Source organism: Akebia trifoliata, chromosome 14, assembly GCF_017979445.1.
Source record: "Akebia trifoliata isolate Shusen 1 chromosome 14, ASM1797944v1, whole genome shotgun sequence".
NCBI classification, from domain to species: domain Eukaryota; kingdom Viridiplantae; phylum Streptophyta; class Magnoliopsida; order Ranunculales; family Lardizabalaceae; genus Akebia; species Akebia trifoliata.
Window position 1 is genome coordinate 10,871,301 of NC_141388.1, and position 25,283 is coordinate 10,896,583.

General features: G+C 32.8%; 3 protein-coding genes across 5 annotated transcripts; 1 reads left to right on the forward strand and 2 right to left on the reverse strand.

Moving 5' to 3' along the window:
- The first annotated feature begins 1,400 nt into the window (after positions 1–1,400).
- LOC147386216 (uncharacterized) lies at positions 1,401–1,796 on the forward strand. Its single transcript, XM_086424522.1, has one exon. It carries the CDS (start codon positions 1,401–1,403, stop codon positions 1,794–1,796), a length of 396 nt encoding a protein of 131 aa, XP_086280648.1.
- Positions 1,797–7,427: 5,631 nt separating this feature from the next.
- LOC147386217 (S-adenosyl-L-methionine-dependent methyltransferases superfamily protein) lies at positions 7,428–19,773 on the reverse strand. Of its 3 annotated transcripts, none has more exons than XM_086423317.1 (13): positions 19,450–19,773; positions 18,167–18,213; positions 16,978–17,018; positions 16,809–16,902; positions 15,980–16,029; positions 15,088–15,137; positions 11,906–12,014; positions 11,755–11,815; positions 11,609–11,661; positions 10,369–10,461; positions 9,235–9,298; positions 8,904–9,011; positions 7,428–7,999 (listed from the first exon to the last, which is right to left on the reverse strand). In XM_086423317.1, the coding sequence occupies exons 3-13, from the start codon at positions 17,002–17,004 to the stop codon at positions 7,752–7,754; spliced, it is 957 nt and encodes a 318-aa protein (XP_086279443.1). In that variant the 5' UTR covers positions 17,005–17,018; positions 18,167–18,213; positions 19,450–19,773; the 3' UTR covers positions 7,428–7,751. The 3 variants fall into 3 exon arrangements, with proteins under 3 accessions (XP_086279443.1, XP_086279442.1, XP_086279444.1); XM_086423316.1 differs by having other exon boundaries at positions 18,152–18,213; XM_086423318.1 differs by lacking the exon at positions 18,167–18,213.
- Positions 19,774–24,504: 4,731 nt separating this feature from the next.
- On the reverse strand, positions 24,505–24,780 carry LOC147386218 (thylakoid soluble phosphoprotein). The gene has a single exon (XM_086424523.1). It carries the CDS (start codon positions 24,778–24,780, stop codon positions 24,505–24,507), a length of 276 nt encoding a protein of 91 aa, XP_086280649.1.
- Between the last annotated feature and the right edge of the window lie 503 nt (positions 24,781–25,283).

Genomic DNA, 25,283 nt, shown 5'->3' on the forward strand with positions numbered 1-25,283 from the left:
TCAAATGGTCAAAATTGAGATTAACCTTGTCCCAATCATCAGGATTGATCTTGTACAACCATCGAGATCAACGATTGTAAATATTTTGACTACAAAATGATGGGTTAGTTTAGTTTACGAAATTAAGGTTGAAACCCTCAATTCCAAGGGATATAAATTATCAGCTGAAATTTTCACCAAGTCCAACAGAAAATGATCTAAATATTCAAGGATTTGTAGATGAAGATACCATTCCACGTGGATATTTTTGGAAGGGAGGACTTCAGAATCTTTGAAGTCCCAAAACATCTAAACTCTCCTCCCTCAACTGTTTTTTCGGCAACTTAAAACGGAATCCTCTGTTTTGATGAATATTTGAGTTGGAGAGCAGATCGTATGCACCCAGCGTGGGGAAGCGGATCCCACCAAGCTTTCCGTGCCATTCACAATACGCCACGTAAGTCACAATCTAAGAAAATTTTAAAAGGAAAATATTTTAAACGTTAATTCCTTGAATTTTGGCTTACGTGACATGCATTATGGTGTGGAAGAGGCTTTCAAATCCTCTACCCTGCTGCATACTATCAGGACTCATATGCTAGATTCCACTTCAGTCTTTTATATAAAATGACCTAAATACCACCCCTCTTTTTTTTTTTTTTTTTTCCGAAAAGTATATTCCATTCAAATGTCAACCTTTGAGGTGAGGTGATCTTTTTAAAATGCATTAATTATACATGAAAAATTGAATTTTATATTGAAAATGCCCTAAAAGTTTTTTATTTTATTAAAATACCCTCAAATGCTTTTTCCTTCTTAAATCTTTTTGATGGATTGGAATCTCTAAAACTTGATTGAAATGTCAAAAATTCATTGTTTTTTTATGAACACGATGAATTGAAATGACTAAAACATTCAATCGTGAGAAATGTAAGAAATGAGGTTCAGGGATTGTACTGAAAAGAAATATTTATCAAATGAATTATTAAGAGATTGTCCAAAACTCAGGGATTATTTAAAAAGAAGTCCCTCCACAACTTGGAGGGTCCTTTTAAGTATTTTTCCCAAAATTTTATCCTAAAATAAAACAGTAATTTAGAAAAATAAAAATAAAAAATAAAGAGTTTTTGAGGTATAAGACAAGGGCATTCAAGTCATCTTCAGTCTCTCAAGAAGACTCCAGATAAATGCCATTGGTGTAAAAAGTTTGATATTTCAAATGTTCACCAAAACAATCTCATAGCCCATAGCTGTATTTCTCCATCCTTACTCCTAAGTCTTTAGTCCCTTTCTTTCTTTTTCTACTGTTAATTTTTTTCCTTTTCTTTCAATAAATACTACCCACACTTCACCTTCATCTCCACATTTCTTCTTCTTCTCTCTCTATCTCTCTCTCTCTCACACACACACAGACCTAAAACATGTCCAGAAAGCCAAGTAATCCAAATATCAACGACAAGCCTACGGTGGTATCTCCCAAACACAGTAACGTTACACGGGTTCCCGTAAACAAGAAAAAGGTTGCCGGAATTTGCGGTTTCCGGCTACCGAAAACGCCAGGATTTTCACCAGTGAAATTTCTCTGGCGTCTAAGTGCAAAGTTTGCAAAAGCTTTAAGTTTGGTGTCAATGAGGAGAAAAAGAAGGAAGCCTTCACCTAAGGTTTCTTCATCAGACTTGGGAAGATCAAAATCAAGATCAAGATCTGTCGCTCCTCCCGTTGATTCGCATCAATCAGAAGCTATCCAGGATTGCATCCAATTCATCAACTCTTCGTCTTCTATGCAAAGATCGGGTTCGGTTCCCGCTAGTTCTTGATGGATTTGAATTTAGTAGCAGATTTGTAGTGTAGATGTAAATGAAGGAATATTAATGAAGGAGATTCTGTTATAATATATTATTATTTTATAATTCAATATTTCATTTTAATTATAAGAGATTGTCTAGTCTTGATATTTTGGAGCTTTTTTTATTATTATAAATTATTGGATCGATCATGCTTCCTAAACCTCACATTAAAGGTTAGTAGACAACTCTTAATGCACCGTTTTAAATTTTGAAAGAGAATAATAGATAATGACTCTTTTGGGTGTATTGGAATGCAATAGAGGCTATGATGATTGTTAGAAAAGGTCAACCATCTTAAAATTTTCGATTAGCTTAATAATTGGATCGTAAACCGGATGTTATCTACATTTTTGCTCGATCAATCATACAAAGTTATAAAATATAAAAGAGAAAATAGATAATACAAGATTTGTTTACGGGATTCGTCACCTCTAATTTGGGATAAACAATCCACTAATTCTCAAAAAACAAAAGGTTACATGTATTTCACCTCACCTATTCCATCCATGCTCACATTCTTACTGTCTAATTCATGATTCTCCAAAAAATATCCCTTTATTAATTAGGAGTAATTTCATTTAAGGATTTATTTTTTAATAAAACAATATTAAATTACAAACACACCACATGGCACAACAAATGGGTCTAGTCTAGATCTTGGGATATACACCAATATGCTTTTTAAGCGATTTAAGTTGAAAGAGTTGTGATAATCTGACGCTCTTTTGTATGCTCCCATCACAAAATTAGAGACACAAGAAAAAGATTTATGATTCAATAACTGCCAAGGAGTGTCAAATTATCATCAAGCAACTCAAAATCAAGTTTGGCATTTTTGGGTTTCACATATCCGATTTAGACAACAAAATGCTATTTTATGTTCCCACAAATACTATGTTGGTCGCTGTCCAACCATTGATCTATCAAGTTTGTGAACTTTTAAAAATCAAAATTTTAAAATATTTCCTTTTTTAAGTACTATTTTTTTTGGAAAGAATACAATTTCTATAATGAAAAGATTCTTTTTTAATAATTAAGTATCAAATTCTATTTTTCCACTCAATGTCTTCTAGTGTCTGCGATGCTAGCAGACTTGAAATTTGGTTTTATATCAGTTGGCCTTGAGAGTTTATAAAAATAAAGAAGATAATTCATAAAAGTCACATTATATTTTTTAAATTCTTTATTAAATATAAAGATTCAGATTCTAGAATCTAATTCTTTCGTAGCTTTAAAATCTCGAATCTAACATATTTTCTTTGAATTATCCACATGATTTGCTCACTCTCCTTTAAAAGAAAAAAAATCCTTGATTTTTTTTTTCTTCGAAACCCCTTTTGTTTTCAATTTCTAGGGCAATTACTATGATCTTTAACCTCAAGATTTGCAATTTGTAATTGAGTCGTGCTGGGGTCACACAAAAGGAGACACAAAGGTGACAGAAACGAGTGGTCTCGTACACATTACTGTAGTTGCTTTTCCGTGACATATGAGTAAAAAGCATCTACGGTTATGTGCACGCCATCACATCATTTTTGTCACTTTTGCATCTCCGTTTGTGTCATTCCAGCATTTTCCTTTGTAATTATGTATATTTTACTTGTGTACACAACTCCTAGTATCTGAATATGCCACGTGGAATACTCTTTTGGACCACTCACCCATGCCTAGCAGTACATGCCAAAGATCATTACTAACCTTAAATGTAAGCAGAGGATCCATATTGGGTGGTCTATAAGGTGACATTGTATTATTTACAATAAAGAGAAACACTTTCCTTACCAACTTGGTAAGATTTGAAATCTTATCAAGGGTCGTTGAGGTCAAATGGATCACCAAATTGGCAATCCAACACCACAAACCTCAAGATTTCATAGAAAAACTCAGATCCAAAAATAAAATAAAAATGTTCAAAAGTTTTGAAAATTGACAACCATTGAACTTCCAAATTTCAAATTAAGATTTAGCATTTTTATTATTATTATTATTATTATTATTATTTTTTAAATAAAATAAAGTACACAGAATTTTTCTTCTACATTCCTGTGGCGTTGGATCATGTTTCTGGATGCCACAAGGTGCACCAAACAACCCTTAGTAAGATTTGAAATCTTACTAAGTTAGAAAGCTAGACTTACTCTATAATAAAAATAAAAAACTAAGAAAGTTATGTTGTTTCCCCTACATGATCAAACACGTTGTTTGAGAGTAGAAAAATCCAAGACAAAAATGACGACTCATAATCTGCCTCAACCTACAAGTATTAAGGAAAGCAGAAGCACATGGTGGTGATGTACTGTTGTTGGTTGCAGAAGACTGTAATGCGACTTATCAATCCATGGCACACCCCATATACCAAATATTTCAGTGGTCCTAAGCTTTGATGGGAAAGAGCCCAGTAAGCTGTCTTCATATATCCATTTACTCAACCACTTACTTGTCGGGAGAAGTTAAAAAAAAATCCAAAATATTCAATACTTGCTGTTTATATATATATAAAAACAATTAAGATTTTTTTTTTTTTATGCTTTTTGTTCACAAATTTTTTTTTATCTCCAAAGAGGCTGTAATGAAACTACCTTATTGCACACACCCAATTAGTACTCTTTAGCTCAAGCTATTGGTTTCACCCACCTAAGGGTACCGAACGATTGCACCCCAACCCTAAACAACTGAGTGGTGCTTCTTCTAGCTGTTAAATCTCTTTCGACTTCTCTCATCGACTGATTGAATACTTCCAAATCTAACTACTGAATGAACATCTACACCTAATTTGTCATTCTCATCTCCAATGCTAACTCAAACCGAATGATTACACCCAAATGAAATTTCCATTTTGTTTTAATCAGTTATCTTTGTATAATTTAGGCACATAATTGTTTTCTTTTTTTCTTTGGAAAACCTCTAGGGTTAGTTATTATGGTGTATAAGACATGTCAATTAACTCCATTGCTCTATATAAATATAATCTTTATGTTTTTGTAAGTCTTATTTGTCGAATCGTACTTTTAAAAAAAAATTAGATATGTTTAGTAACCCAATACCGAATTTTGTACATAGTATTCAATATTATATACTGAGAATATGATACAAATTTCGGTATACAGGTACCAAAAAAAATACTAAACAGTTTAAATTTAAAAGTTCATGGTCAGTAATCTTCACTGACATTTATATGTAATACTCAGTATGTATGTACCAAGTGGCGAGTGTAACTCGTAAAATTCGGTAAGGTGGTATGGAATAGAGAGCAAACTATAAAAATAAAAAATAAAAAAATTCCATAAAAATTATGTTTCACTTTGCATAAACTCATTGTTTAAAAGTAAATATAACATTCATATCAAATAATTACAAGTATAATTGCATAACACAAATACGATGGCTCATAGGCTAAAAAAACTGACTCGCAGGCCTCAAAAAATGACATAACCCAGGTTGCCACTGTTCTTTTATGTTGAGCATGTGATTGGATTGAAGCTGCCGATTAGCATCCATGGTCCTTTCCATTGGTTTGTCATTTGCCGAAGTTCTTTTCTAAGTCTACGTCTTAGGAATGCTTGAGCACAGATGTATACGATCGAGAGAAGTCATGTCGAACTAGAAGCTTTTTCTATTACAGACATACGGATTACACGAGATGATTCTGATAGGATCTCCACTTCGCAATTTGCTACATTCCATACAACCAATATACCTAGGGAATCCATCCAATGCATGATTTTCGAGATAGAAAGGTCGAGTTCGAGTGCGTATATTGTTGCTATCAATGATTATTGGACCTTCACGTAACACAACATCTAGTCCAATTATTTTTCTAAAATTTTCAATCATATCTGAAAACATATTCTCCCAATTTGAAGTTAATAGTGATGGTGAATTTTTCAAAGCTCAATGATAGGAGGTATCAGACACCCTTCTTGATAAAAGTTGAATAAAATGATTATTTATGAAACCAATTGCAATGATTTTGGGAACCTCAATCGTAACGTTGTTATTGTAATGGAAAAAAACATCAATCATTGTTACCTTAGGTGGATCTGATGCTTCAGTTTGAACTAAAGAAACCTTAGGTGGATCTATGGTTGATGTGTTCGTACCCAACATTGAATTATATTTCTTCAATTTGGACCGCTCTTTAGGTGGATCATTCATCTTCAATTTGGACCGCTCGTAATAAATAGACTTTATTTTCATAACATTGAATCAACCCCTATCCTTGATTGCTTTGAGAATCTATTTTGGCTTGACACCTGACAATGTCATTCAAACAATAGTTGTTTCTTGCTTGGTAATTAGCTTCCCTCCCAACAAATGAATGCCCCTCATTATGCTTGGTGATCTCATGATTTTGGAAAGCACATATCACCTTTATCTTCCACCGATTATCTTCGGGTAGCTTCTAACCTCTCAAACTAAAAGGGCATTCGCATCTCTTGCTAACCAACTGTCCAACAGATTTTTCATTGGCATCCTTGTTCGTCCCTCTACAAATGCCACCCTTCTCATAATCAAAGAAAATTTTAGGGCTCATACCCTTTTGATAATTAAATCTGGCAACTATTAAGTTAATCCCAAAAGTCCTACCAGTTTCTCTTACCCATCTACGCAGGTCATCTCGATTATCAAAAATCTAATTCAATTCAAAATATCTTGTGTGATCGATTATATTAGGTAACTACATTAAAGTTGTAGGTGAAGTTAAAGAATTAACAGAACTAAAACAACTAAAAAATAAAAAGACCTTAAAAAAATTAGTTTTGTTATGTTTCATTTGGTATGCACATACCCAATTTGTTTCACTAAGATCAGAACTGAGGTACCGAATGAATTCTAACAAGATTTATAGTTGTTTGTAGTTATGTTGGGTACCCCCGCATTGACAATTAAATGCCACATTCGGTAAGATAAATTGGAAGTGATGAATAAATTTTGGTAAATACATAATGATTGATTGTCTAGTGGTAATTGAATTTTTTTCACAATAGTCGGTAGGTACATACCGAGCTTGTTCATTCACATTCCATTTGCACCTACCAAACATTATAAAAAAAATAAAAAAAAAAATTAAAAAATGATTCTTTTGCTTTTAAAAAAAACATTTTGTTTCAAACCTTAAAAATACTTGAAAATAAAATAAATTATATTCTTTAGTCACTCCATGTGAGATAACACTTAAAAAAAAATTGTACACAACAAACATAAAAACCCTATAAACTTACCTCCATTGTTTCAAATCTATCTATGAATTCCAAAGAAGTGAATTTGACCAAATGTAATTGATATTTTTAAAGGTTTTAATCGATGGGAGTGAAGGGTTGCCATCCACTGTTTCGACAGCGAAGGGGTGTACAACTAGCAAAAACCTATAGAGTATAATAGTAATTTTATTTTTTTCCAAAGTCACTTAAATGGGTGCAAATGGCCATTTCAGTGAGTGCAAATAGCTGCCCCCTACCCCACAATGAGTCCTGAGAGTTTCATCAACTACCTAAGACACCTACCCTAGAGTACACATGTGATTCAAGAAGAAATTTTTTATTACTTACAATAAGTGATTTTATGAATAATAATATCATCCTCAACCTCTCGATCCAGAGATAAAGAAAATAATATTTTATAACCATCAATTTTACAAACTCTCTGCAGGTATCATAAATAAATACAAGACAATATATAAATCATCACAGTATCAACTTTCAAGACAATATTAAATACAAACCCTACACACCAAAAATAGGAAGCAAATAAATAGATAAAAAATGATAGCTTTAGCTAAGAAGATTTAAGGATAACTCAAGGGTGTTACATTTTATCAAAAGTAATAGTTGGTTTTCTATAATAACCTAGTGATCAACAATATAAAAAATCTGACCTTTTTCACCCCTTAAAAAGGGGTGTTAGGGAAGAATATAGATGAGATAATCACGAGGAATCTAGAGAGAGCCTTTCAAGTTCTCTGATTCCATGACTAGAAGCTTTCTTCAGTTCTAGAGCTCTTTTATAAGGGGGAGCAATTGGGGGCTGCACAGGATCCAAACTTTGGTAAGAAGTTCCCTCTGTAACACTTGGTAGGGGATATGAACGATCTGAGTCATACCCACTGAGGTCCCCACAAGCCAAAAATGGGATATACACCTTATTTGACCCTTCTAACCATCCGCTGCTACAATCTGGCACGCGAAAAATATAATGAAGTTAGCCATTATTGAACAAGAAATCCATATAATACTCGGCCAACTAAAGAACAAAGATTGAGATAATCAACATATGGAAAATCTGCCCAAGAAATTTGGACTCCCTCTGAAAAAATGGACTAAGAAGGTAAGAAGACGTAACACCACATAAATTTGAGAACACTATAAGATAAGTTCACCACAGAATTAGGGATCGAGGAATATTATAAAGATTGTGAAGGAATGAAGGCAACATTCAGCTAATATGTTTTATTGGGAAGAGAGCGCATGAAGAAGCTGGTCAAGCCAAAATGTGCAGGAGGGTTGGGCCCCAACATAGTAGGTGAATTTATTTTATCAAATAATGCCACCTCAACATAAATATGTTGGTTAATCTCACTAGTTTGAATTAGTTAACTAAAACAGTTCAAGTAGGTGAAAAGAGAGGACTTGGTAACAATGAATATAATATTAGGGATGGAAGGCTACAAACATGATGGATTAAGTAGATACTGTTTGATTGGAATTGCTACTCTGAGATAAGGTAACAATGATGGTTAGGCAGATTTCTTTTTTTTTTTTTTTTTTTGGTAAGTATAATATATTGAAGAAGGGGAAAAAATTTACAAAGAGACCGAGAAAGCCTCACAAGAGGCAGCAAGGAAAAGGAAAGCTACATTATTAATGATTACATAAAGAGTTCCATCTAAAAACGAAATCGTCAAAAGTAATCCCTGCGAGGCAGATTTCTCTTATCAAACAGTGAGCTTTCGATTTCAAACGTGTAGACTAATATTGCAAAACTGTGTTGATAAATGTGGGAAGAACAATGAATAATTAAAGAAAGAAATACATTATTTTATTAAAATGGGGGAAAGAAAAAGGTAAGATGTTCAATTACCTAGGTCATTCTCTCCGAAGGGACTGCCCACCTTTTCTAGAAGGCGATGTAAATCTTTCGGATTAAATCCTTCAGGAGGAGAATAATTCTCACAAACTGCAAATGCCTCTGTATCAAAAACATAAAAGAATTTGAATCAGTTTAGGGAACCATATATTTAAAATAGACAACTACTATACATAGCAATCTTCAAAAAACTCACTGATTGAACTCAAATAAGTTGACTATGACTCAGAGAGTAAAAATCATAGATGATCAATTTCTGAGTAGCACCAAATTTTTGAATATCAAGTTCAAAGAAGTTGAAAATTAAGAGAACAATTGTTCTCACCTATGCTGGAATTACGGCTGCTTTTCGGTTTTGCAAAAGTCACCACAGAGAAAAATAGTTTCAGCTGCAAAAGAAAAAGCAAGAAAATAAGAAATTCCATGAATCGTAAATTACAGAAACTGAAGTGGGCAAATTAGGATTGAGAAAAAGAGGAGAAACTAGGTATTAGGTAACATTAACATATTAGAAAGAAAAGAAAAAAAAATTAAGAGAAATTTGCATGATCACCTGATATGCACTAATGATTTGAGCCCCTTGGCTATTTAATTGCACCAGAACTTGAGTAAGTACAATACGAACCTTCAACAGACCCCACATGCTGATGTGCATGATATGGGTCCCACTTGCTCAGTAATGTTTCTATTTTATAGTTATTTAATATGCTAAAGTTTGAATAGATTTGGATTCTTTTATATCCTATCTTTTGGACGCAGGTTATAATCAAGGGCCCTTGGGGCACAAAATGGGTTGGATTTTTTCCGAAATCTGAGTGATCCGAATTTTGCGGGATTGGATTCTTAGGGCGACCTGAATAAAAAAATGGGTTGAATTTGGGTGGATGTCTCTTGATCCGAGTCGGATACAGATCCATCCCTATATCCGCCTAAATCTAAATGATATATTGCATTGATAATTATATTTTTATGTTTTTCAAAATACCTTTTTCCTACTACTTTAATATAACATGAATTTTTATAAAATAAAAGAATTATAATAGTAAAATAGAAGAGTAGCAATTAGAAAAGAAATATAACAAAAAAAATGTTGAACAGTCCAAAATTATCCGGCCCGAACCCGACCCATTTTAAGCCCTGCTAGGTTTAGGTAAGGGAAGGAAAAAATATTTGGAAAGGCTCACTGGAAACCTTTGCCCCCTTGAAGAGGTAAGATGCAGGAAGGCAACACACTTGAAGTTTTCATTGTGCAAGTGAATTTATGAACCCAAATATCAGCCTCCAAAAGATACCGATCTTGGCAAAACCTAAACCAGATTGGGGAGTAGAAATACTGCAGAATGTACCTTGCGCATGAATTTCAACTAAACTCAAACTTAATTTCAAACTCTCACATTGATGAATCCAAAATAATTTCAAACTTTTAATTTAAACATAAAGCAAGCAGAAAATAACTCACCTGACAGTAGAGGAGACTTGTATCTTTGCCCCTGAATATCTTTGCAATAAATTTTCCACCCTCTTTAAGTACATGAGTAACAATGGTCAGACCCTGCATGCAAGTTGTCCCACCACGATATAAGTTGTGTGAAGGATATAATACAAACACAAACTTCAGCAAACTTAACACACACCATAACTTATCTAAATCCCAAGTCCCATGCTTATACAAGTATGAAGAAGCAATTGAATGTAAAAGCTATTTCTTGAAGATTTTTTGGGGGGAATTTAATCATTTATATCAGCCAACATCTAAACATGCTCGTCTTTTACATAATAAATGCTAAAGGCATTTTAATCTTTGGATTTAAACGCATTGTTTGCAGTAAATGTTTTGGCAATCAATGCCAACAACACTTATATAAATATATACATAAGATTTTTTTATATTTACAACACCATAGCCCAAAAACCTATATACCCTTGTCTTTTTCACTAAAAGACAAAATAAGCAGGGGTATTATTGGAAATTGAATATGGTGGAGAATGCTATGGTCCCCATGAAGTCTTGAACATTAGCATTCCTCATATATATATTTGATTCCCTTCCGACGATTGTGATAAAGAGGTCAAATGGTGAAATACATTCAATGATCTTTGGAGAACTTCAACATATAGTTCAAGAACCTTATACTTAAAGAGCTCAGCTGTCCCTTTGAAATCACACAATTCCTACACATGTATGGATCAAGAACAGCTTCTCCTATATGTCTTGCTTGTCCCATTCTGAGCTTCTAGTAACAAGCTTGGACTCTTTAATATGTTCTCTTGCCCTAATTGCTAGCAACTCCTAATGAACTTGTTTATTCATCTTACGAATGCAAATTCAGCAGTACATGGCACGTATAGGAGGACAGGCGTGGACATATGCAGGAGACCAGTACACACAATTCAACCATTCCCATCCAGAAAATCTCCTAATTCAAACTTCCAAAGCAACTTGATTAGAAAATAACCATATTGAATATGTGAACTCATTCTAGAAAAATTGTTGTTTAATATGGTGCTCCATTTGTCTGGTTTTTAACCAAGAAAATCTACTGTGTGGGACCATCAATCAATTGGTGGGCCCTGTTCACCTACATGTATCAAACATGTCTTGACATTCCAAGAACAGTAATTACCATAAGCACTACGCACAATATAGACTTGACCTAATCAAATTTCCACACAAATGAAACTGAAACCTTAAAACTCACCGCTAGTATAAGCTGCGACTGAACAAACTCATCCATATCATGAAGTCCGGTAACTGCAAACATGGTGATAAAGTGAAATAAAAAACTATGGATCATATACAGCTAATACCAACACTGGATGAACCCATAAAAGATTCTTTTCTAACCATCAGGAGCACCATCACAGACAACCAGATCAGCTTTGCATCCATCGAAATGCTTGATAACCTGATAAGAAATTATGTAAATAGATCAAAACTATGAGAAGTTAAAAGGATCACATGCTGCATATGCAAAATATGTTTAGTTCATTTTTACCACTTCAGCTGTTCGAGCATTTGTGATATCGCCCTGCACTTGAATAACACCTTCAATTGGAGCCATGGGTTGCAAATCAATAGCAACAATAAGAGGAAGATTGCCATCCCTACAAATAATACGATCAAGTTAGGAACTTATGGAGCTGATGCTAACGCGCATAAGTTGAATTCTTGATGGGTATGCATGAAAATAATGAATACATTTTAAAACTTAAGAAAATCATACATGCTAGCACTATCCCACAAATGTTGCGGAAATCTATTTTAAACATAAAATCACAAATGGGCAAAAGATCAATCTTATTATAGTTGACTTATCCATAAAAATAAAAATAAAATCTAATAACAGTTACATTTAAGACAATGCTGTAATGACCCCAGGGTCATGAGAGATTCGATGACCACACATTCCAAATATGAAACATAACACATTCTACAGACATAGGTACAAATGTGGACATCCAACGGCAAGAAATCATCAATCCGTCTAATTGTTGTTGTGTCTCTAAGGGATGGGTCAAAATCCATGGTATCATTGGATGAATGCAATAAAAGCATGCTGTAAACAGATTCTAAATTGGTATTGTTTGCCCTAACAGTGTAGAATACCCCTGGCAGATTGATCATTGGATGAGGTTTATTCTTGATAAGTTAAAACACCTCAACTGGTCGATAAGCCGTACTTTTAGAGAAGGAAATCAAGCAGCTGATGCTTTGGCCTCATTAGCTACTAGAAACGAATGAAGATAAAATTTTCAAGTCGCTAAATGAACTTCCCTTAATAGCTAGAACAACTTGATTATGAAATTCCTGGTCTCCAAAACTTTAGATGCAAATCTTTTGTACGGTCGGGGGTATTCCCCTGGAAATATATATATATATATATATATATATAGGGTCACGTTATTACGACCCCCATTACGACCCCCTTTGCGACACACCTTTTGTCTTATATGGGCAAAAATGTTTGGAATGGGCTGATTTTTTGTGAGGATGATCTCTATGGTGAGGGGATCATCCTGGCAAAAAATCATCCCATTCCAAAACTTCTAGACCGTCCGATTTTTGTTGAAAAATTATAGACCGTCCAATTTTTGTAAATCAATTTTGATGGGGTTAGAAGTTTTGGAATGGGATGATTTTTTGCCAGGATGATCCCCTCATCACAGAGATCATCTCACAAAAAATCAGCCCATTCCAAACATTTTTGCCCATATAAGACAAAAAGGTGTGTCGCAAAGGGGGTCGTAATGGGGGTCGTAATAACGCGACCCATATATATATATATATATATATATATATATATATATATATATATATATATTTACCACATAGTATACTGTGCTAACCAGAAATTAGTATTTATGTATGATAAAGGACAAAACATTATCACAATGTAAAAAAGTGATTCTCAATCTTCAGAAGAATGCACAAAATCCATAAATCTCCAATAAAAGTTGGCCGAAATAATTGAAGACTCCCATAAAAGCTTCTCTAACAAGAAAGCTTTGATTACAAAAAAAAAGAAGGTATTTGAATGAGTTATAAAGGTCACTAAAGGGATTCTCAAGGTTATGATTAGATGATCAACATATAAGGAACCAACACTTGTGCAATGATAAATAATGAGGAGGTTCTAGATGTTTCGAGGATGCTACGTATAAAGAAGAAGCTTCCTCTACACTTCCATAGTCCCATGTTTCATAAAGCTTAGTCATGATAAATTCCATAGATTTCCCTATTCTAAAGAACCAATGTTGTCAAATGCAGTTGCATATTCGCATATGCTACAATCGCATCCCCAAATTATGCTATCCGTCACTATGCGATGGCATGTTTTTATGCTTTTTTTTCAATCTTTTTTTCTTGCAGCATATACCACCGCATATGCGATGTGCGAAATCGCATATGCGAACAGCAAGTGCTGGTCGCATAGTTATTTAACAACATTGTCAAGAACCACAAAAGGATGGAGAGATTGAAGAGGATGTTGTCTATAGTATTTGAGTTGTATGGTGAAAGTGGAGGAAAACATCTAGAGTGCTATGTGATCTATACAACCAAATCAAATTAAAAGAATTGTTTAGAAGGCAATAAAACCGACTATGCTATTGGAGCTGAATGTTTGAGCAATCAATAAATGACAAATTCATATATTGAGATCAGCATAATCGAGGAAGCACGGATTAATGAGAGAAAAGACCAATTAAGGTAAAATTAGAAAAAAGTGTGTTCATGCAAATGTAGGGGGTATCCCCAATAACAGATAACCTAAGAGAAGGTCAATTGAAATGGTTTTTTCACTTGGAACGAAGACTGATAATAACCTTGGATAGAGAAAACTAAAAACTGCCTTGGATAGAAGAAACATCCAAGTTGAAGATTCTAAAATAGCGAGAGAAAGCTAAAAAACTACATGGATCGACGTAGTGATAGAGGATATGAACTCACATTAATTACGGACATGGATTTAGATAAAATTGGATGGAGGAACAGGATTCGTTCAGCACACACCAACTTTGGATAAGGCTTTGAATATGATGAGAGCTGCTATTGGCACCCCAACTTTTACTTGTTACACCCCAATTAAAATAAAATAAATCAATGGTGGAAATAAGTAAAAGTTGGGGATTCAATAGAAATCTCTCTCTCTCTATGCTAAATTTATACAATTTTATATGAGCCTAATCCTAACTGTAAACAACTACTGAAGTTGTTTGAATGTGTTATAATGCTTTTGCAATGTTGAAAAAATAACTTGAACCAAACTTTTGTAATGTTCGAATGGTGTGTTTTAATCTTTAATTATAATTTAAAATTTTGGGGTGTAATATGTAAAACTTGGGGTGTCGATAGCAACTCTCTATGATGATGATGGAATTTCACATATTTTGCAATTTTAAATAAGAACATAATTGTCATTTACATTCATGTTATGCAAACCAAAATTACAAGACATATTGGGCTAAACAAAAGCTTTGACGATTCAACATAATTTCCTAGGACAACAAACACAGAAATTCGAAACAATAGTAATATTCGATAAGATAATATAGTCTATGTTAGCTAAACCACAACTGGAGATAATATTTCAAAAAATAGACTCACGGCATATAGCTTCTAAACAAGAAAGTAAGCACATTATTATTAAGCAATGTAATGTTAGTCATGAGACTTAACCTTTTATCTGGTGAAATCTTGGCGGGTAGATATAACTTTCTGCTCAACACCTATACATACAACACTCAAGATCAATCACTGATACCAAACATCAAAGAAAAATGGAAGTATATTGAATAATCAGGAATGTTGAAGTATCGAAACACTTAAGGTTAACCTTCACCTTGCTGACAAGCAATTTCCTTATTCCAAAATTACATGCAGAGTCAATCCCAATAGGATACAATGCAAATGAAACTCCGTGTTTCAAGCAAAGGTAAGATAAATTGCTCAATGAATAGATACAAATATAATTACAACCCACACAATTGCACCCTCCCTAGTGATTAATGAACTTCTTTTCAGATAGACAATTAAAACCCACAATGGATAAACCTTAGTACACCCCTAAAAACAACTATACTCTATCAAAAGAAAAATGATCTTTTTTTTATAAATGGGTATCCAGAGTCCAAACTTAGTCCGACTACTCCCATGGAAATGTGAATCACCCCTTCCAACACGTGCCAAGTGTACTAGCCTCTTAAAGCACCCAGGGGATGGACAACAAGGGGTTTGAACTCAAGAAAATGAAAATTGAATTTTAACTGAAATACAGCACATGTGATCCAAAACTTTCAAGACGAAAGCCCCTTAGCAGAGATGGTTATCACAGCCAAACCACGTGATTGACCTTGTTAAAAGTTAATAATTAGAACTCCCAATTAGCTTGAACTTGGAATATAGAGATATCAAGAATGACTATTGTAACTACTAACCGACCATAATAACTATAAAAAAAATTATAATCATATAAAAAAGGGAGGGAAATCGAGTAGTTTGGAATTAGTACTTCTTTACAAATATATTGCAATTCAGAGGCAACATACTAGATGTTCCACACTTCTAATACCTGACTCCAGCTGCCAGGTGCCGCACAAAGATCAACCACACGCTTCACACCTGCACAAACAATATTTATACCAAACTATACTCAAAATGTCTTTCACCCCCTGACCTATCGCCAAACAAAGAAAATACATAAAATATGCATTAAAAAGATACCCATACATGTACCTAAGCATCTACGACCAAAAAAAAAAACATAGCTTTGAACTTAGAGTAATAAGACAAAACTATAACATGAATTTTTTTTGATAGGTCAAAGAATAGTGGTTTAGTAAGGTGAAGGTGGGTTCAAGGGGATTTGAACCTAGGATGTGGGAACAACACTCTACGCATCTTACCAACTTAGCTAAGCTGGCACTTCATATAAAATGAGAAATTTCTATAGAGCAGGAAACCCACAGCATTTGTACCAAGTTCAACCATTGTGCATTATATCAAGTACGTTTATCTACTTAAGACACCACTGCTAGTGGGTTCCTGGGATATGTAGAGACATTGTAGTCTGTCGTTTTGCTAATTCTTGTCATCTCTAAAAATTTCTCATTTATTGATCATCAGTCAAGGATCTTCATTCAGTGTACACATATATAGGCCGGTGATTTGGTGTTCAACCCATCAATTAAAAGAATCCTTCATCAAAGATGCAATTGGAAAACAAGGGATCAACGCATGTTAATCTAATTTTCTAAATGTAAAAATAAAAACTTATAATTCATATCCAACTTATCATTTCCGTTTCGGAGCATTACTTATCTAAATCCCTATACTAAATTATCCTTCAAAGAAATAAATCTTATAGGAAAAAAAAAAGGAATAAAAAATAAATAAACCACCTTCAAAGATATTAAACTCCTCATCAATTTGAAGGAGCTTGAAGGCGCTTCGAGCACGCCAACCTTCTTCCTTTGCTTTTCGATAATAGATATCCTTTACATGAAAAAAAAATAAAAATAAAGAACAAGAATGGAGCCAAAAAAAAAGTATTAAATGTAGAAAAATTACCCTCTTATCCCTCGAAGCTTTCCCCATGTTCTACTGCAATCCTGTATGCATGTTGTATATTGTTACATCATATTATGTCCAAAAAACAGATATTATAAACAAATAAAAAGGCAAATGAGTGAAACTCTATAAAATTTAAAAGAAAAGGTCATATATTTGAATTAGAAGGCTCTGTCGCAAGATAGGAGATCAGGGTTAGCTTAGAAATTAGAAGAATTCTTGTGGGAAATAACATAGCAATCCTCTTTTCTATCCAATTGCAAAGGTTGTGAAGAATCTAATGTCTCTTGACTTGTTCAACAAAACTAGGTCCTTCTGTGACAAAAAAACCTAGAGAGAAAGGGTTAAACCTGTTAATTTGCGACTTCAAAGCCTTCGCATTCTATGTCGAGAGTTTTACGGCCCGTTTGGATGCAAATAGAAAGTAACTTTGAAACAAAAATACTTTTTAAAAGAAAAAATTAGTTGGTTAAAAAATCCAAAAGTGTGTTTGGTAAACACTTTTAGGCCCCATTTGATACAGCTTCCTGAATCTGCTGTCAGCTTCTGTTGTCAGAAGCTGAAACACTAAAAAGCTTGTTTGATAGAGCTTTATAAAAGTGTTGTGCTGTTTACCAAAATCTGGTAATTATTGTTTGATACAGCTTCTGAAATCTGCTGTATTAGGGTAAAATGACCAGAATACCCTTAAGGTTGATAATGCACCCAAAATGCAGAAAAAATTATCAAAATACCCTTATAAATATATAATTACATTAAATAAATATAAATTTCATAAATTTCTATTCAAAATTTATGAAAACAATTATTTTAATTTTAAAAAATTATAAAAAATTTATAATTTATAGAAATTTCAGCAACATCTCCTCTTAAAAATAGACATATGAAATTTTCCTAATAAACAAAATACCTGCATAATACGCAATCCAACATAATGCACTTAGAATGCATAAAAAATTACCAGAATACCCTTATTCATAATTGTATGAAACAACTCCTTAAAATGTTCAAATTATAGCCCATCTAATAGTAGAACTATACAAAGCATGTATCATAACTAGGACCCTAATGACATTGTCAAACAAGAAAGTTTACTAGATTCACAAGACGAAAAGCAGCTTAAGTTGTCAATCAAGTAAAGATGAAGAAACAACACGAGGAAGCAAATACTTACGTGAGACGTACTCACCAGCAAATGCAGATTGTCCTTCTTTAATAAACTCAAATCCCAAACACCTTCAAGATTGTATTGAAAATCACATGTTAAAGTCACTTCAGTCAAATCAGCACTTAAAATTTGTTTTGTGCTATTCATATCAACCATTGAACGTTAAACACTATTGCAAGTTAGAAACACATTGGCTGAAAAAATCAGGCAAATTTTTGTGTACATCAACATGCCCTGCAAGTTTGCAACTATAGAGACTAAAGATTCTCACACCACTCAATGAAGAATCTCTCTTGGCATACAAGGTTTTGAACCCAAAAAAAATTCTCATTCAACTACAAAATACAATGAGTACATCCCAATTTATAAACTTATCCATTCCTCCAAACTAAAATTAAAAACTCCTACAAAAATTAACCGAAGTGCCTGACTTATCAATAGCACCTAATAAAACTCAAAGAAAGTCCTAATTAAACCTTAATTACGCGGATTCTAGGCCCACTGATCAAACTTAGGCTTGAGGCAATTGCACAACTATAAGGGTCTTGGGTTTGGATTGAACCCAAACCCAAATTTTACTCCATCAAATAAAATTCAACACAAATTTAACAAAACCTTCACTACGAACAGAATTATTCCCAAACAAAGAACCTAATTGATATATTTATTTTTATTTTTACAAAGCAATTACAGCTACAATAACATTGTGTTAGAACAATTGCGACTTAAACATCAACACCACCAAGAATCTAGAATACCCGATAATATTCTATTCGATTCAAACTACATTAGGATTTTGATTTTATTTTTCCCAATTTGAATTTGAAATCCTATGGATGTTACAAACTACATCAAATGTTATCGGGTATTCGATTAGATTATGAAATACCCAATAATATTCGATTATAAATTTATAAATTAGATTATCAAATACCCGATAATATTCGATTCAATTCATTAAAAAAAAATTTAATTTATAAATTAGATTATCGAATACACAATAACATTTTATTCGATTTATAAATTTTATAAAATTATAAATTAAATTATCAAATACCTGATAACATTCAATTTGATTTCTAAAAAAGCTCCAAGTTCTGTTAAAAAAATTTAAGAAATTCTGAAAAAAATTCCTTAGCATCAAACAATCAACTCTACAAGAACTCCACAACCCACAGATTCTAAACAAAAAATCAAAGAATCAAACAAAGAATGGAACTCAAAAACCTTCAAATATCTGGAAGGGGTAAAAATTCGAAGATCAAAACTCAAAAACCTTCAAATATCTGGAAAAAAAATCATACCTTCGTCAACGATTTGGAGCGAATGTTCGACAACGAAAAGCTGGTTCGCCTTGCCGTCGATCAGAAATCGTCAATGTTTGTCATTGATCGGAGCTACCAATGAAAATGGTAATGGCTGCTGTCGAAGGGTTGTCTGAGTTTGTCGTCGATCGTGTGTTTGTCGTCGGAGCTACCAACGAAATCATCAATGTTTGTCGTCGATAGCGTGTTTTCCGTCGATCAGAAACCGTAACTGCTTGTCGTCGTCGATCGGAGCTACCAACGAAACGGTAATGGCTGCTGTGAGTGTTAGGGTGTGTGAGCCTCTGTCGAGATGAAAGGGGTAAAAAATCGATGAGGCTATGACTTGTAAATTCATAGAAGTATGAGGGATATTTCGGTAATTTCTCACGCTCCGTTTTTTTTTTTTTTTTCTTGTTTTTTGATTGACTTTGGTTTCAAGTGAGGGGAAATGGACTTCTTCTAACGAAAGGTTAACCCACCAATAATATTTGAACTTTTTGAAACATGGAATTTATGAGAATATGACAAGTGTCCTCTTTTTATAGAGAATTGTGTGGGTGCATGAGATGAACAAAAATGTTTTATTTTAGACATGAATTAGAATTGTGAGTGTAGTGAAAGAAGATTTGGACAGGGACTTAAGTGTTGGGTGTTTATAGAATGTTGCCAATCAGCAAGAGAGATAAAGATTGCAAGGGATGTCATGGATTTTAGACTTTTATCTTCGATCAAGGATTAAGAATTCCTTGGATAAGTAGAGTTTCTAGCTTTGTATCACAATTAAGGTTTTGAAACCTTTCTTTTTTGTTAGGGCTCATGCATTTTGGGGTGTCTACATTAAATATTTTTATTTATTTTTAAAATAATTTTTAATTATTTCTAATTTAAGATGTAAAATTTTTTATTTATATTAATTGTGTTTTTCTCTTTAAGAATTAAAAAAAAAAATTACTAATAAAAACAAAATTAGTCTTGTTCAACAAACCCTACCTAGTCAGTCCACAACAGAGACTCAAGTCAAGTTGGAATTCTAAGAATTCTTTTTATTTATATAACCATTTTCATTGGGAAGCCTTTTCTTTTTTGTGAGATCATTAATACGATGATGGTGGTGTGAATTGAAACCATGTGTATGGTATCGCTTATAAGCTAGTTGATATCTTCAATCCATTTAAAGTTCATTTAGGGCATGTTTGATGGAAAATCACAATATTTCTTTGTTTGATTGGAAATTTTTTCATAGAAAACAAATTTTCACCCTCATCCAGAAGTTCACAAAAAAATTGGATTTTTTCCACTCATTCCCATGAGAAAATCATGGGAAAAATAAAATCTACCGTCGAATTTCCTTCTCCCTTTCTCCATCTCGACAACCATTGCCCTCCTTCTCCTTCGTCATCGCTACCTTTGCTCTATCACTGTGTACAATAACAACTCTCTTATTTTATTTTTTATTTTTATTTTGTATCACACCTAGAATTTGGTTACTCGATCGATCCAATCTAACTTGTACCCATCAAATTATCTCAAATAATTCAAATCAATTCTGACATCTATTAAACAATTTAAAGAGTTGTTATTCACACTCCAACTTTTACTTGTCACATATTTGAAAAATAAGTCATTGGTTGAGAATAAGTAAACGTTGAGGTGCCAATAGAAACACTATGTGTGTATCTTGTTTAGATTTTTATTTGTTAGATTTACGATTTTATATTAGCCTAGTCTTAACATGTTTAGATTTTTATTTGTTAGATTTAAGATTTTATATGGGCCTAATCCATTTTTTTTTTTTGGATGACAAGGGTATATGAACTTACATCCGACAAGGGGATCAGAGGAGCCAAGGTCAGAGCGAAGGCATATGGGTCCCTCCCTCAAGCACGTGCAATGTCGACACTTGTAAACAATCGCTAATTTTGTTTGAATGTGTTACAATGCTTTGTAGTGTTGAAGTATGGTTTCAAATCTTGTTTAACGTCTCGGATGAGTCAACTTGTCATGGACGAGATAAACCATTTAATTCGATTTATAATTATTTATTCATATATGTATTTTTATGAAAATAATTTTTTTTTTATTAAAAAAAAGTATATTAGAAGACGTTTTATTATAAAAATCATATTTTATTTAGATAATAAAATTTTAAATTAAAAAAAAAATTATTTTCATTGAAATATACAAATTTGAACATCTTGATTGACTCAGATGAATTTTATTGACTCGGTCAAGATTTTCAAAATATCATTTGAGTCAACTCATTTATCTCACAGGATATTGTAGATGTGAGACTACATGTCTGTTCGTTCATGGACAATACCAAGATGACTCGCCCGAGTCATCTCAGTCTTGAACGAGATTTAAAACCATGTGTTGAACTAATAACTTGTATGTGTAGCAATGTTTAATAAGGGTGTCATAAATATTTTAAGAACTTGTATGCGTTATAATGTTAAATAGCAACTCCTCCCAAAAAAAAATAATGGTCCACTCTATCATAATATAGGATAAATTACAATTTTACCCCTTGTAATTTGGCATAATTCCATTTTGACCTCCAATGTTTTGATAATTATACTTACCTTGTTTTTCACTAATGGGTTTAAAATTGGGAGGAGGACTTTGAATGACTTTTTATTGAGAATATGTACCGAAAAATCCCCTAGTAAAGAAAACGGACCAATTAAGTCTTAGTTAATAAAATATTAGTCTATTAAGAATTTTTTAAAGATTATTTAAAAAAAATACTTGAAATACCCTTTTAACAACTCTTACAAAGTGTTTGATCTAAAAATATAGGGAGTTATAAAAAACTTGACCAATTTACTTAGTTATTAATATTTTTGTGAAAAATAAAAAATAAAATTTTATTTTTTAAAAATTATTCATAAATTCAGTATAATTTTATTTGACTTATTTTTGTCCACTTGCTAATTTTTTAGTTGAATTAATTTGATGAATATTCAAGTTGAGTTTTAAATTTATGTTTTAATTATTTAAAATTTAAAATTATTTATATATTTTCATAAATAAAATATGCATAAACCAAATCAGTTTGATGATGATCATACTCCTCTTCGTCATCATCAATGTCATAGTCATCATCATCGTCATCATCATCATCATCATCATATATGTAATTTAAAGATTACTAATTTTGATAATAGACATAACTTTTTATTTTTTTTTAATTGGTCTATAAGAGATGACCATAGTTAAAGGGCATGTCATTAATTATGTTTTAGTTTTGAATCACTTTCAACTTACTCGAGTCAACTCAAATTCAACTGAGTTTTAACCATACCAGTACTCAGTGCTTTAAAATTTAAAAACTCAACTCAAGTGAGGTGTCCATAGAGATAGGGTTGTCAATGGATCGGGTCTAGATCATATTAGGGTTGATTTGGTATCAACCCAATAAGGATAGGATGAAATTCAAGACAGATCCAATAAGTATCGAATTGGGATTAGGTTTTTTTTATTTGATCTCAATATTAAGATCCTGATCCGATCCATTAGCAATCGGATTGAATCAAACCCAATTTTGTATATAAAATCTAAATAAACATGATATATTTCAACAAATATATAATATAATTTATATACTTTATAACATATTATCCAATTGAGTCTTAGTCTGGTCAGGACATGGTTGATCCAAATCCAATCCAAAAAGATATTGGATCGAAACCTAATCAGAATCCAAAACATCAATCTAAACTTGAAGTTATTAGATTGGAACAGATCGAAATTTGGGTCTAATCTAATGCATTAACAACCCTACATTGAGAAGAGTTGAGGGAACAGGTTACAATTCGTAACTTAATGATTGGACTTTCCTTCTTTTTTTAATAGAGCTGCGATTGCCACCCCAACTTTTACTTGTTACACCTATTTTCTTAAATTATTTATCACACCCAATTAAAAATTATAAAACACATTCTTCAAACACTACAAAGGTTTGACTCAAATTATGATTTTGATATTACAAAACATTATAACACTCGTTCAAACAATTTCAGTAGAGTTATTTACGATTATGATTAGACTCATATATAATCCTAAATGCAAAAAATAGAAATCTAGCAAAAAAAATTGAGAGGCCCCTATTGGCACTCCAACTTCTACATATTTTTAATCATGCATTTATTTTCTTTATTTTCAATTGGGATGTAATAAGTAAAAGTTGGGATGCCAACAACCCTAATTTCTTGTCATAATGATCAATAAAAAATCAATAATATTTGGATCACTAAACATGAACTTGTTTTATGATCAGGGAAATTGATCCAAATGTTTATTAGAGTTTTATTATAGGATGCATTAGAAATTTAGAATAAAGTGTAGATTAAATTAGGATATAATATAATTATATTAAATTGGATCCATATTTCTCAAACTTAACCCACTTGACTTATTATTAATAAAAGAGAGCTGCCATTGGCAAACCGAACTTTTACTTATTACACCCTAATTTCTTAAATTATTTATCACACCCTTATTAAAAATTAAAACACACCACTCAAACATAAGTTATCACCTCAAAATTATGAATTATGACACATTCAACAACTTTAGCATTTGTTAAGAATTAGTACCATACTCATAAAAAAAATTCCTAAATTTAATAAGTAGAAATCTAAACAAGAGAGAGAGAGAATTTTTATTGGTACCCCAACTTTTACTGTTTCTCTATTATTGAGTTATTTTTTCAATTGGGGTGTAATAAGTAAATGTTACGAGTGCAAATAGCAGATCACTTGAAGACTTTTTTTTTGGATAGGTAAAAATAAAAAAAGGGCATCTTCATAAATTAATTTTAGTAAATTTAATCTACTAAAAATATGAGGAGTTTCCAGTAATTTCAGAAGAATTATGGTCTACATAGTAAATTTCAAATGTAACCCAAATAAATTCAGAAGTTCACAGATACAGAAGAAGAAGAAGAGACAGAGAGGCAATTTAGCGTTTGAGAATCAAACTAGAGATGCTAGAGATCTGAAGTAACAGACTCTTAATGCGCCGGAAACTGACACACAAGCCAATTCAGATTCATTTCTTGGCGAAAAGGCCACCAAATCCGCCGAACTTCTTCTTTGGAGGAATTTCGACGGTATTCTTCCGACTAGTACTACCAGTGCCACCGTTCTTCTCCTCTACCTTCTTCAGGATCGGATCTGTCTCAAAAAACTGATCTTCTTTCTGTAACCCTCCAAGGATCCAATCGAAAGGTCCTTTCTCCTCTTTACTTCCACCGGAGCTCTTCGCCGCTGTCGCTGCGAATACTCTTCCGATCGCCGGAGCAAATGCAATCGAGAGTGACGCCATCTCTCTCTCTCTCTCTCTCTGTGGATTTGTTAGGAGTTTTGGTGGAGAGAATAGAAGGGGTTGGGATAATATATCCTAATATTCTCAAAGTGAAACACGAACCGTTAATATGAAGTGTTGGTAACACGAGTTCTCCACAAATGTCTTATCCAAGCTTCTGTTACTCGACCATAGAGAGATGCCTTAGAATTGGCTATAAATAATACACGTGGCAGAATTTCACTCTCTTATTCTCTACCTGGTAAGTCAGTTTTAATTCTTCTCGAACAGGCAACCATATTAATATAACTAATTTAACACACCAATTTTTACTTACTCCAGATGAACTAAATATATACAATCTTCAATTCCAAAAGAATTTGTGTTGTGTAAGTAGAAGTTGGCGTGCCATACAAGCTCTCCAAATTTAAGGATTGGGATCACTGGACATGTAAAATGACACTAAATAACATCAAGTGGACAGTTGAGATTTTATCCTTGAGATATGTTATACATGTCGAGAT